General features: G+C 32.1%; 2 protein-coding genes across 2 annotated transcripts; both read left to right on the forward strand.

Annotated features, from left to right (window-relative positions):
* The first annotated feature begins 1,158 nt into the window (after positions 1 to 1,158).
* On the forward strand, positions 1,159 to 3,583 carry LOC106658809 (flightin). Its single transcript, XM_014380931.2, has 3 exons — positions 1,159 to 1,282; positions 2,136 to 2,374; positions 2,481 to 3,583. Exons 2-3 carry the CDS (start codon positions 2,154 to 2,156, stop codon positions 2,722 to 2,724), a joined length of 465 nt encoding a protein of 154 aa, XP_014236417.1. The 5' UTR covers positions 1,159 to 1,282; positions 2,136 to 2,153; the 3' UTR covers positions 2,725 to 3,583.
* Positions 3,584 to 7,279: 3,696 nt separating this feature from the next.
* Positions 7,280 to 9,040, forward strand: LOC106658572 (flavin-containing monooxygenase FMO GS-OX5-like). The gene is made up of 6 exons (XM_014380576.1): positions 7,280 to 7,560; positions 7,640 to 7,784; positions 7,860 to 8,002; positions 8,074 to 8,277; positions 8,347 to 8,632; positions 8,711 to 9,040. Exons 1-6 carry the CDS (start codon positions 7,280 to 7,282, stop codon positions 9,038 to 9,040), a joined length of 1,389 nt encoding a protein of 462 aa, XP_014236062.1.
* Positions 9,041 to 12,835: the final 3,795 nt, after the last annotated feature.

Genomic DNA, 12,835 nt, shown 5'->3' on the forward strand with positions numbered 1-12,835 from the left:
ATGCCTAAAACTCTTTCAACTCAAAGAATTTTTTTGTTTGAAGCTATTCAAACTCTTCTGATGTATTAAAATTCTTGAATATAAATCTTTTTTTTATATTCATTTTAAAAAGGATCAAAAGTGTGATTTCTTGAAATGAGCTGGCTTGTTGATACGTTTAGAGCTTCTGATCACTACTACAGTTCAGTGATGCTATTTATCATACGATCGAAACAAACCTCCTACCAAAAGCTTCTACCAATTGATTGCATTATTGTTATATTGTTCTTGTGATGTATGTATATTCTTTGCCAATGTCAGCGTTAATTTATAGTAAGTAAACCAGATCACAGACTTGAAGAAATGCAAGATGTGTCCTGTTGTACGACAGTTCGTGACTTTGAACTTATTATTTGTGATAGCTATATTTTTCAATTTTATTTAATTAATTCATCAGTCGCTAATGATAAACGAAAAAATGTATTATCTTTGATAAAATTAATTAAAACCAACCCTTAAATTGAGGAATTCGATGAACGCCATTTAAAATAGCAAGCTATATTCAGTGCAAGATAAAACAAAACATTCATCAGACGGATAAAATAAATACAACTAAAATATGTCTTTCCTATATGCGCGTTGAAAGATCTTGATAGGCGTGTTGAAAGATACTAGCAGGTGTATAGGTCACTTATAATAATCAAGGACGCGTCTACAACCATTCTTCCTTGTGTTGAATATGATTGCTATTTAATAAATGATGAACAAAGGAAAGTAGCGGGGAAAAGTCATTCCAAAGCCTATTTTATGATGAATCAATAGGTTGATGAAGTTCGCTCGGAGTCCCATGATCAATATGACTAAAAAATGCAAATGAATTTCAAAGTGTAATAATGAAATCAAAATCATTGATGATCGTGACATTGGAAAAAAATGCTCGTGTCATTATTGAAATGCAACATGCACACGTGTTCGATCAGGGCGAACATCAACAAGGTAAAGATGAAGAATGCACACGTGTCCATTGCACTGCCCTTTTGCATCTCAAGCGTGTGCGAGTCGAGGGACAGGAAACATGTGCGCGAAACGATCCCCCACTTAAGGAATTAATAGCTATGTATTGCGAAAAAAAAAGAAGGGAGGACTGTACATGAAGTCTTAAAAGCTAAAATAAAAGCGCATACATCAGTCAGTGCAGCATTACAGTCGATCGGTGCAGTGGTGCGAAGTGTTTGAGGTGGTTCACAATTTGTTGATCAGTGTACAGGTGTACAGAGTTTTTCAGGCTCGTTATATACCAAAGGTGATTAGTTTGTTCTTACCAGTATCTTGGTGTTTCACGTGTTAACGATTTTGCTAAAAGTGTTCATCGAAGTGATTTGAGGTTCTTCTCAGCAACGAGTCCATCATATTGCCGTTTTTTGCCTCATTTTTAAGGATACATTCTTCGCAGTCAATTTTCATACATTGATTCAAGTCATAAAGATTAATCCAATAGTTTTTAATATTTTTACATTAGCATTTACACAAAGTTAAAATATTTTTACCTTATTTTTTACAATTCTTTAGTTTCAACTGTTCAAAATAGGACGGCTTTTTTCTATATTTCAATTGATTTATGTAACAAATCTTTATTGATTTTAAGCAATGTCGTTATATTTTTTTTCAATACACTTGTGTTAATAATCGTGAAAATAGATGCACGTATATTATAGTCAGTGGGCGTGCGGAGCATGTCGAAAGGGTTAGATCGAGGTCAAATTCACTCTTAAATAGCATATCCCTCGCCAAAATATTTGTTACTCGATTTAGACGATTGATCGCTTCATCGGCAATTTTTTTTGTTTACTATTGTACTGCACACTTCATTGATTTTGCATCTTGCAATTTACTTAGCTTTTTATTTCACTCGTTCTTTCCAATAGTTGAATACAGAAAAAGGCATTAATTAGAAGGATGTCCAAATTGATTCATAAATGAAAATTTTCAAACACATTTTTCGAATTTATTTTTAAATATGTTTCCAAGCATCTTCTTTTGGATTTTTTGTTTAAAAAACTAGAAATCCTTATTTGAATACTTTCATTATTATAAGGCTTCGAAATACTGTTGAGACGCTTCGGACATTAATTATTGATATTGATATAAATCGATAGGTATAAAAAGTCGGCAATATGTGGGATGATGAGCCAGCACCATGGGGCGATGATGCGCCAGCGGCAGAGGCAGGTGCCGCTGCTCCGGACGCAGCAGCAGAAGGAGCACCCGCTGCTGCAGCTGAAGAGGGTCCATGGAATTGGAGAACAGCCAACCTACCAAAAGCAGATCCACCACACTATACCACTCACTGGGTTAGGCCACTTTACCTGAATTATCGTTACATCTATGATTACAGGTAAGTTTTTTCTATTCTACTCTATCTGCTCACAAGCAGATCCGTTCTAGAAAAACCAAACTAGAATAGAACAAGGATTTCAAGTTCAATGTTTTATTTTCAATAGACAAAATTATTACAACGATGTGATTGATTGGATGAACAAGAGGAATCTTGGTATTCAACGCGAGATTCCACGAGCACAAGAATGGGCCGAACGTGCTATTAGGACTGCCGATGAAAGAAATGTAGAAAAGAGCACCAAACGAGCTTCTGATATGAACATTCTCATCGGATACAAACCTTTGGTGCGACACTACAGTTATCACACCAGGGCCTATTACAGTCTTAAGTACCAGAAAATTCTTTAAGCTGAGACAAATGTTGCAAAGAAGAAAAACTTGAAAAATAGAAAAAAATGACTTCATGCGAAACGAAAATCTGCGAAATATGTGCTGAAAGTTTTCTAGAAGAACTTACAGCAGTTAATCTATTACTAATCAAACAATTGCACATGTGTGTGTATGTTACATGATTGTTGAAACGCACACATTTATTACATATAAATTCACATAAGTTTATTGACTTTTATTAATTATTATAAAAAACTATTTGTATACATAATTATTTCTTATGAAATTAATAAACTGAGAGAAATATTTATTAACAGAAAAGGTATATCTTTACAGTAAACAAAATACATGGTATTTTTGAAGCGCTTCTCTTTACTTTAAACCATATAACTTTGTTGTTAATGGATATTTTTCTCAGTATCTGAAACAAACAGAAATTACGAACGAAGAAAATGTTTCTGATTAAACTTTATTTTAGAACACGTCTTTCCACGAACGATTACTATTAGTATGATTATGTGTGAGTAAAATTCTTATAGAGTTGACTAGAAATATTTATTTTTTCATTAGAAAATCATACGAAGAAAACAATTCTGATGAGAGATTTTTAAAGTCAAAGTTATTGAATTTCAGAGAAATTTCAAGCTGTATCAATTAATTAATTAATTAGTTAGTTAATTAATTTAATTGCATATCAGTAATACACAATTGGCAATTTACATTGATATATGACAAACGATTCACGAATCAAAAAATATATTGTTAACGTTTTTATTTGATTTTTATTTCATGAATATGTATAATATTATACTCTACTCCAAATGCCTTATCTACTTTTTACGTAAAATTCAATAAACAAAATATTTCCGGATTTAAAGTGATTTTATTAATTCTTATTATTAAGTACCCTTCAAATTCTGCAAAATATAACATCAAAGTTAAGAAATGAAGTAAAATTATATAAAACAAAATTTAGTATTCTCAAAGGTTTCCAAAATATTATTTTGTAAGCAGTCATTTGGATGCAGGTAAAGAGGGTCGATGATTTTGAAGTACCCGTTGCGGAGAATTTTGACTGAAGCGTCTTTGAAGTACATCAAGTATTTTTGGCTGTAAGCATCCCAAGCGTCGTATATGCGACCCAGAAGGTCGTTGTTGTAAGGTTCGAAGCCTCCTTCCTAAGCTAGCTCGTCTTGATATTTCCATTGCTTGTCCTGCAAGGACATTGCAAGTGTCTTCTCTTGGGGTGTCAACTCGCGGTCCTTACCGGTGGCTAATCTTTCTTCCAGACTCTGTACGTGGGCCATTCCGCGCATCATCGATATGAAGTATTTTTCGCCATAAGAACACCCCAGAAAATTGTCAATTCATAAAATTCTTATATGAAGTTTATTGATATAAATACATTTTATTGATATCGTATAAATAGGCAATTGACGCAAACTTTCTTGATTATCAAAACTTACTGTATGTAGTTATTTTCATGTTCCGTTTAACGCTTTAATGGAATTATACAGTGTGATAGTCACTTCAAGTGGGTTTTTCATAGTGATAAACGTAGAAAACAACAATTGTATCATTAATATGTGATGAATCTATATCGTGTTTCTCTATCATAGAGTTTTCCAGGTCTAATGAGAAATTTCAAGTTCATATAATGTCATTCATTTTCGCTTTATCACCCATGTTCAAATTTGTTACAATTTTTTATTTACATTTTATACGTTTATGATACGTTGTGATTTGTTTGTCCACTATTTGCACATTATTCGATAACTAATGAGATACGATTCAATGTCTAACGTCTATTAATGTAAAAATATTTACTTATTATCAATTAAATGTATTTAATTTTAATGCTACACTTATCAATGTCAAATGCGTTTTTCCCCGTAAACTTTATTGAACTTAATAGTATTTCACATAAAATGTACCTATAATTTTAATTATTGAGAATTATGGATGTGGAAAATGTCATTTTGACAAAAATTCTAAAAATGAACCTTTTGATTATTTTCAAGATTTCATATTAAGATGCTGCAAAGATCCGAATTTTTTTTGAAAAAGATCTTAATGATTTACAGTTCTCGACTACAGCTCCATTGATGCATTCCAAAGTACACTATGTAATAGGTATCTTGATTTTGCTCGGCGGGAGCAGTGGAAACGACTCAAAACTTAGGATGCCTTGGTTGAAACAAGATGAATAATAAAATGAAACCGTAAAAATGTATCTTAAATGATTTAATTTTATAAAATAAATGAAGAACTGAACTGAAAAACTTTAAATAATATACCGATCTCATTTTGTAATTTACCCCCTACCACTATCCGGATGTAGTTGCTTGCTAAAGTCAAATTGTTTGGGAAGTCGGTGGATCATGAAGATTGTTGGTATGATCATCATACCAACTATGATGACGAGGAGTTCACGAGCTGAGCGAAAATGAAAATGATTAGAAGTAATGATCCGAGCCTGTCGCTATATGGCCTGATTAGGTTACGACCTCAAGAATCAGAGAAAAACTCACTTATAGAAACTGCATCAAGTTTGTGAGCTCGTACTAATTATCTGCTGAGCTTCCCAAAATATCTTATATTTAGGCCTGTGCCTCGCACTTGTATAAGATACTATTGATACGATTTTTCCGGCCCTGTATAACAACATGTTTCTATGACCTGAAGCAACGCCAGCTGCCAATTAAGGGCTTGGGCCAATTGGTTCTTGAGAACCAATATTAGAGAAATACGAAAATATTTCCTTTACGGTTATTTAGTACGAAATAATTTGAAGAGCAAAAATGAAAATAAATCATCTTTCGAAAAAAATAAATCCAATTAATACTATTAAGGCGATTTCGCTGATCAAAAGAGATAAACAGTTGAAAGTGAAAATAATAATTTTAAGATTACATAGGATTAGACGCAAAAAATTCTAAAGAATGTATTCGGACTATACATTCGAATACATAGACGTCCTCTACGAGTCGTCAACGAGCTGCCGTAACTGGAGGCTTCAAGTGTTGCGTGACTGGAAGGCCTTCCCATAAACAAACTGTACCTTGAATGAAGATCCTTTTCTGTATAAACGAAAAAATCTGAATAGATACATCACCTGGGATTCTGGACGTCGTTCGGTCAGGTTCGCATCCGATTTGAACTCGTACAGAGGTGGACGAACTTTCATCGCAACGAAAATTTTGTACTATTTTCAAAAATTTTTTCAAGCAATTTATAATGAGAGCCGATGAGATATTGTTGAACAATTTACTCATGTGAATAGTAGGCATTTATTTGAAAAACCGGAAATTGTATAAAATCACGAGTAGTAATATTACAAAACGTTTTAAAAAGTCAAATAAAATATTAAAATATATTTGATGTAAATGTTATTTCAAACACACCTCTATACATCGATACATTTAAATAAAAAAATTATTAATTAATGAATACAAAAGAACGCAGCTGTCAAAATTGGAGAATTAAAGGTTTTTGACTCATATCTCACGATGCAAGCAAGTTACAGAGAAATTAATTGAACAATTCGATTTTTGAGGAAATTTTACTTCAATATACACAAAACATCTTTAATCAATATTTTCTCCAAATAAAAGTATTATTTTCTTAATAATATAATATGGCACAATGACTGTAATCGCATCAAAAGAGGAACGACTATTAACATGTATTGGTGAAAAAAAAGATTAAATTTCAATTCAGATATTGGAAAAAAAACAAAAATACAGTTGTACGTATCTCACTGGCTTTGGCATGAATTGATATACTTTTTACCAAAGTAATTTCTTTGTCTCTTCAGTACCTAATTAAACGGCTTTTAATTCCGATACACGATCGTAGAAAGCCCTTTGAGTATGATATTTTTCACAAATCATTTGCATACCAGAGTCGGCTCAAAAGATTCAATAAAAGACTCAATAAAGAGTCCGAAAAAAATAAATTCTCATTAGACTTGGAAAAATCTGTTGTAAAAATACACGTTATAATTTCGTGATAGATAATAATACAATCATTGTTTTCTACGCTTATCCCTTTGAAAAACCCACTTGAAGCGACTATCACTCACGATTGAAGTATGTATTGGAAAAATAGAAATGTTGAGAAAGTCTTGGTGAAAAATGACCACTGACCATCGCATCGTAGCTGATTGCGTGAATAAACAATTAAGTTTTACGTCAAATTTTATGCAAATGGTTTGTGCAAATATATGTTCGATTATTTGGGTGTATATGAGTCCAATGAAAAGTAAAGCGGAGCAGGAAAAAAAACTACATACAGTAAGAGTTTGCGTCAACTGCCTATTTATTCGATATCAATAAAATATATTTATATCAATAAACTTCATATGAGAATTTTATGAATCGTCAATGATCGGTAGGTGGATGATCGATAATTTTCCATTCTATGTTTGTGCAAATAGTCTACTACATCAAGCTAACGGTATAAAAGCACCACTGATTCGTTTGTCTGCATCAGTTCAGGTTCGGTCGAATTGACTCAATTACTGGTATTATTTTATAGCGAAAAATTTAAAGTTAGCCATTTTGCGGGAAAAATGATGAACTACAGGTTCCTGTGTTCGTTAGCCACTTGGTGCAGCTTGGCATACCTTTCTGCTGGGCTGTCAATTTTAACGAAGAAACCAAACATATGTGTCCTTGGGGCTGGGGTCTCAGGATTAGCGGCTGCGAAAGCGACGGCAGAGTATATTCGGGAGCTGGACCTGGTGGTGTTTGAAAAAAGCTCCGACGTAGGTGGATTGTGGAGGTATACAGATAGTCAGGATAAAGACGAGCATGGCTTGCCTGTGCACAGTAGCATGTACAAGTACCTTCGGTGAGTATTGTCCTCCTACTTAGTCAGTTATTCAAGTTCATTTCTTCTGATTTAAAAATCATTTATTTTCGTTTTCAAGGACCAATGGACCTGGAATACTCATGGAGTATCCGGACTTCCCCCATTCCAATGAAGAAAACCGAGAGCAATGCAACAGTCATCAGTACGTTTTACATTATTTGACACAATACGTCAAAGTATTTGGATTGCGCAAGTACATAAAGGTAAGCCAGGACCACTTGAATAAGAGGTTTTATTTTAACAGTTTTTAGCAATTTTACAAAATCTCTTTTCCTTAGTTTAATACCGTGGTAGAAGAAATTTTGCTTTTGGAAGGCGATAAGGACGATTGGAAGAGCGACAAATGGTTAATGATTACTCGTGATTTAGAAACCGATCATGAATCGTCGACTCTGTGTGATGGTGTGGTTGTTGGTAATGGGTAAGTTTGTATAAAAATCGAAAAACACGTGTTAAAACTAGCCTCGACCACAAATTTAACCCTTCCCACAGACACTACCATAAAACGAACGTGCCCAAGATTGCCGGAATCGAAAATTTCCCCGGCAAGATTCTTCACAGTCACATCTACAGGTACCCTCAAGAATTTGAAGGCAAAACCGTTTTGGTACTAGGGGCTGGATTCTCTGGAATTGATATCAGCCAGGACATGTCGCCGTACGTCAACAAGATATACCTGAGCCATAACAAACCTAAGTAAGAATTTCTTTATAAGCTGGACTATGATCAAAAGTCAAACGTTTCCTTATTTATTAATTTTTTCAGAATTCAAAGTAGACTACCGAAAAACGTCGAGCAGGTTGCAGGCTTAGCCTCTGTCAATGGTTCGACGCTCATTCTGAGGGACAACTCGACGCTTCAGGCCGACGTAATCCTCTTCGCCACAGGTTATTTATTTTCTTATCCATTTTTGAGCAACGACTCTGGTCTTGAGTTGAGTGGAAAATATGTCTACCCATTGTACAAATACATGCTCAACGCCAAGCATCCATCCATGGCCCTTGTAGGAGCCGCCACGGAAACCGCCAATTATCCTCTTTCCCGCGTACAGGTGAGCGTCGTTGTAACATTTGCATAAAACTCACTAAAAATTGGTTCAACTGACTTTGGCACTGATTTATTTGCGTAGAGCCAGTACTTCGTATCGATGATGCGCGGCAAGGCCCACGTACCGAGTCTGGAAGAAAGATTAGTCACCGGTAAGGACCGCGAGTTGACACCGCAAGAGAAGAGACTTGCAATGTCCTTGCAGGACAAGCAATGGAAATATCAAAACGAGCTAGCTCAGGAAGGAGGCTTCGAACCTTACAACAACGACCTTCTGGGTCGCATATACGACGCTTGGGATGCTTACAGCCAAAAATACTTGATGTACTTCAAAGACGCTTCAGTCAAAATTCTCCGCAATGGGTACTTCAAAATCATCAACCCTCCTTACCTGCATCCAAATGCAGAGTGATTATGTCAAACCCGTGTAAATAATTTGAGATTAGTTCTATTGAGGTCGTTAATAAATCAATGTGAGAAGTAAACAAATCTGCTGCCTATTCATTAGCAAAAAGCTCCACCCGAACAACACACAGCTTTTTTTTCATGTATTGCTAGTCAAAAATAAATAATTATTTTATTTTGATGCATTTTAACAAATTTGACATCGTGACAGATACATTCTTTTTATATCATTTTAATATCATACATCAATATTCCAAGTTTAGGGTTCGTGAAAATGAATGAAATATAAAATTTGCTCAGAGTGGAATCCATATGAGACAGTTACCTGAGCAGTACAATGCAACTAGGTCAGTTAAGTTGATCTTAACCAAAAGAATTCGATTGAGTTTACAAGTATGTAAACGGAATTGTCCTATGACGTCTGTTTCAAAAAATGCTTTAAAGCCTCTGTAAATCACTTGTACTCATGTGCTTGTACGTATTTAAGTCTTTAGAATAAGAATGATTCTAACAACAATAAATACTTAAGACTATATTCTTATTCTTATAATTTTTTCGGGACTTTTATCTTGTAGTTTCAGACCGTACCTTTTAGACAAGATAGTGAATCCCGTTCTAACAAAATAGTTGTTTTCTTGAGGGGTCGTATCAGAATCTACTTTAAGACTCAGCTTTATTAAAATTAAAAATTTTCAATGTGCGAGAAAAGAAAGAAAAATATTTTATAGTAAATTTTGTCCCTAGAGTTTCGTGAACATTTAAAAAAAATTAAAACGAAAAATTATTGGCGTACATTATTAATAAATATTATTGAATTTATCTGATACTTCGATATTATCAAGTATCTACTCCTGAAGTTAATAAACTCATAGTAAAAACAAATTAATATTTATATTTCCTAGCTTGTTACTTTTTATTTAGCAATGAAATTACTTTTATATTTGATTTTTATAATCTATGACTTTCTCCTTTTCCCTTTTATAAAATTATTTAAAATAAAATTTGTTTTAACTCATCTACTAGTCGAGTTCTTGCGATTGTAGTATTTTTTATGTTAGAATTGACAAATAATATATTTAATAGAAGTCGAACAGTTAATTTTGCATGAATGATCATATAGCATATGCCGAGGAACTATTCATTATTTTGCTGGTGTTAACTTGCTTTATTTAGAATATACAGTATTTAAGAATATTCTATAACTTATGTATTAAAACATCAAACATGCATTTATAGAAAAAAGTCTTGAAAGCCTTTGTATAAATTTATATTTAAAAAATGCAAGGACCGAAAACTCTTTGACAATACAATTAATTTACTATGTTACCATTTAATTCGCTTCCACACCGAGTACAGCCTAAAATAACCATGAACTTGCAAACAAACATGTTAAAAAGAGCAACGGTAGTGCAGCTAAAACAAAAACAAAAAGTTACGAGCTTTATGAGGGGAAGTGCGTCGCTGAGTTAGTATTCTTAGCCCTTAAGCATCGCTTGTGCGCTAGCAAGTTGTGTATTCGTTAATCAGTGGTGCACAGGCCTTCGAGGCGTCAAAATGTTGCGCGGGCATAGCTTACTTTAAAGTATGTAACGGTTTTTATATAAAAAACAGAAGAAATTAATGTAAAAAATAAACAATTGAAATACTGGTTTCTTCAAGCGTTAAAATGAATTCATATTTTCATTATAGAATTAATAACTTTTGCCCCTTGTGCTGTGTTTTTCTATAGTTATTGTTAAATGTACTTTTTTTGGTGTTAAGTTTTGAACATAAGTTAATTTTTGCTTTCTAGAGTGAAACTATTTTGGCACAGTGCTAGCAACATATATTTAACTTTCGCTATAAAGGTGAGATTTTAATGTTTCTCCCATTCAAGTATTTAATTTAAATCTATTTTAGTCTTTTATAAAGACAATTAAAATGGTATACAAACACATTTACTAACATTTCATGTGTTTTTCATTAATGCGTTTCATTTTTGCTTACTGTAAATATTTGATTTATATTTAAAGTATTATCTTTCAACATGAACACCCAAGTTTATTTTTTCAACGTTCTTATTTTATTCCAACTCAAATTGAGGCTAAAATGAAAATTTTTTCTTTCGTTGTTATTATTAAACCCAAATATAATTGAAAATATCACCAAAATTCTAGCATAATTTTTTTATTGTAAACTATTTAGTTTAATGAAATGAAGTGTCCTCCGTGTACACGCGAAAAAATCGTATATTTTAATTAAATTTGTATAGTAATTAAGTCATTTCAATGCAGCGAATTATGATGTACTCGAATGATAAAATTAATTTAATATGATCGAATGAAATTAATGCGAAATAGTTGAACATTTCATTATTAATTTTAAATATGAAAAAAATCAACGGTTTTAATTCTATAATTAATCGTATAAAAGCGAGCGCAACATTTCTTATAATTTAGAATGATTTTAAATTTAACTATCGATAGATAATAGAAAAATTATAATATCGTCTAAAAGGCTAAAAAGTTATTTATATCGTTTGGTTCTTTGCCATAAAGATTTGAGTAGCCACTTTTATAAATTGATTTTTATGTTTGTCATAAAAGGGAATTAAAATTAATTTAAGTTAAACTAATTGAAATATATTAATCTAAGCATTAGTAAAATATATTAATATATGGAACTAGGAGTCTCCTAAAAAAATTTACTGTTTTGATGTCACTCCTTTTTTGTAAAATCTGAAGATATTGTTGATTTTTACTTCAAGTACTATTCTTGACATAGAAATTTGATAATATAATTAACTAAATCAATTAAATTATTACAAATAGTTATAAATTAATAAATACTCATAGTTTAATATACTTTACAGTTTACGAGGTACAAAATTAATAAATTATTATGCGAGGAAAAATGTTCTTCATTATGAAACTTTTTTATTCAGACATAATATTCGCATAATTGTTTGAAAAAATATTTTTCAACCTATTAAATAAATTAAACATTTTTCATATTATCTAAACAAAGAAAGTTTGTATTTACAACAACTTTTCTTTTATCTAAGAACTCACACCTATAATATACGTTATATTTCATATTTTTCTACCAAGAAAGTCATTTTTATTAATGTATTTTACCAATAAATAGTTTCGAAAGTTTTACTTTATACGTATAAACCAAATCGCAGAAATTTTAATTTTTATCAGTTGTACAAATTAAATATTGTAATTAAAATAAACGCGAGCAATGCAATTATTTATATTTTTTGCTCTATATACTGTCCATATGGGTATTGGGTTACTAGTTGCCTTCATCTTCAATTTTAGAAACAGAATACTGAAAAAAGTTTAGATACTGAACTCTTCTACTTTACAATTTTTTTTCATTTCTATCGATTTTAACGTAGTATCCATTAAGGAATGGCTGGTTTGAGAAGTGCTCTAATGGCAAATAATAATTTTTTATTTAGTATACTTTACGATGCTAGTGCAATGGGTAGTACTTTATGTTATTCGTGTCACGAGTAAATTTTAAAGGCCTATGAATATTGACATTTTATTTTCATATTTTTCTGTAAGATTCTGGAGCGACTGATAAGAAAAAAAAATATTGATCGATAATTCAGAAAACTATTGATATTTTTTCAGCTTTCGTCCTTGTTTCGGTGAGCTGTAATATTAGATTGTTCAATGACTTACCAAACAGAACAAAGTTTTTTGATAATTCAATTTTGAAACAATTGCTTTTCAATTTTTCATGAAAATCTTCAGTTTAATCACCAGTACGAATGATTTATATAGAAACCGAGCTTCTTATCTAAGAC

This window comes from Trichogramma pretiosum, unplaced genomic scaffold (assembly GCF_000599845.2).
Source record: "Trichogramma pretiosum strain Unisexual culture from Peru unplaced genomic scaffold, Tpre_2.0 scaffold2, whole genome shotgun sequence".
NCBI lineage: Eukaryota > Metazoa > Arthropoda > Insecta > Hymenoptera > Trichogrammatidae > Trichogramma > Trichogramma pretiosum.

Coding starts and splice junctions, on each gene's coding strand:
- LOC106658809 (XM_014380931.2), top strand. CDS start 2,154: ATGTGGGATGATGAGCCAGCACCATGGGGCGATGATGCGCCAGCGGCA. Junction 2,375..2,480: donor CGTTACATCTATGATTACAG/GTAAGTTTTTTC, acceptor TATTTTCAATAG/ACAAAATTATTACAACGATG.
- LOC106658572 (XM_014380576.1), top strand. CDS start 7,280: ATGATGAACTACAGGTTCCTGTGTTCGTTAGCCACTTGGTGCAGCTTG. Junction 8,003..8,073: donor GGTGTGGTTGTTGGTAATGG/GTAAGTTTGTAT, acceptor CCCTTCCCACAG/ACACTACCATAAAACGAACG. Junction 8,633..8,710: donor ATCCTCTTTCCCGCGTACAG/GTGAGCGTCGTT, acceptor TTATTTGCGTAG/AGCCAGTACTTCGTATCGAT.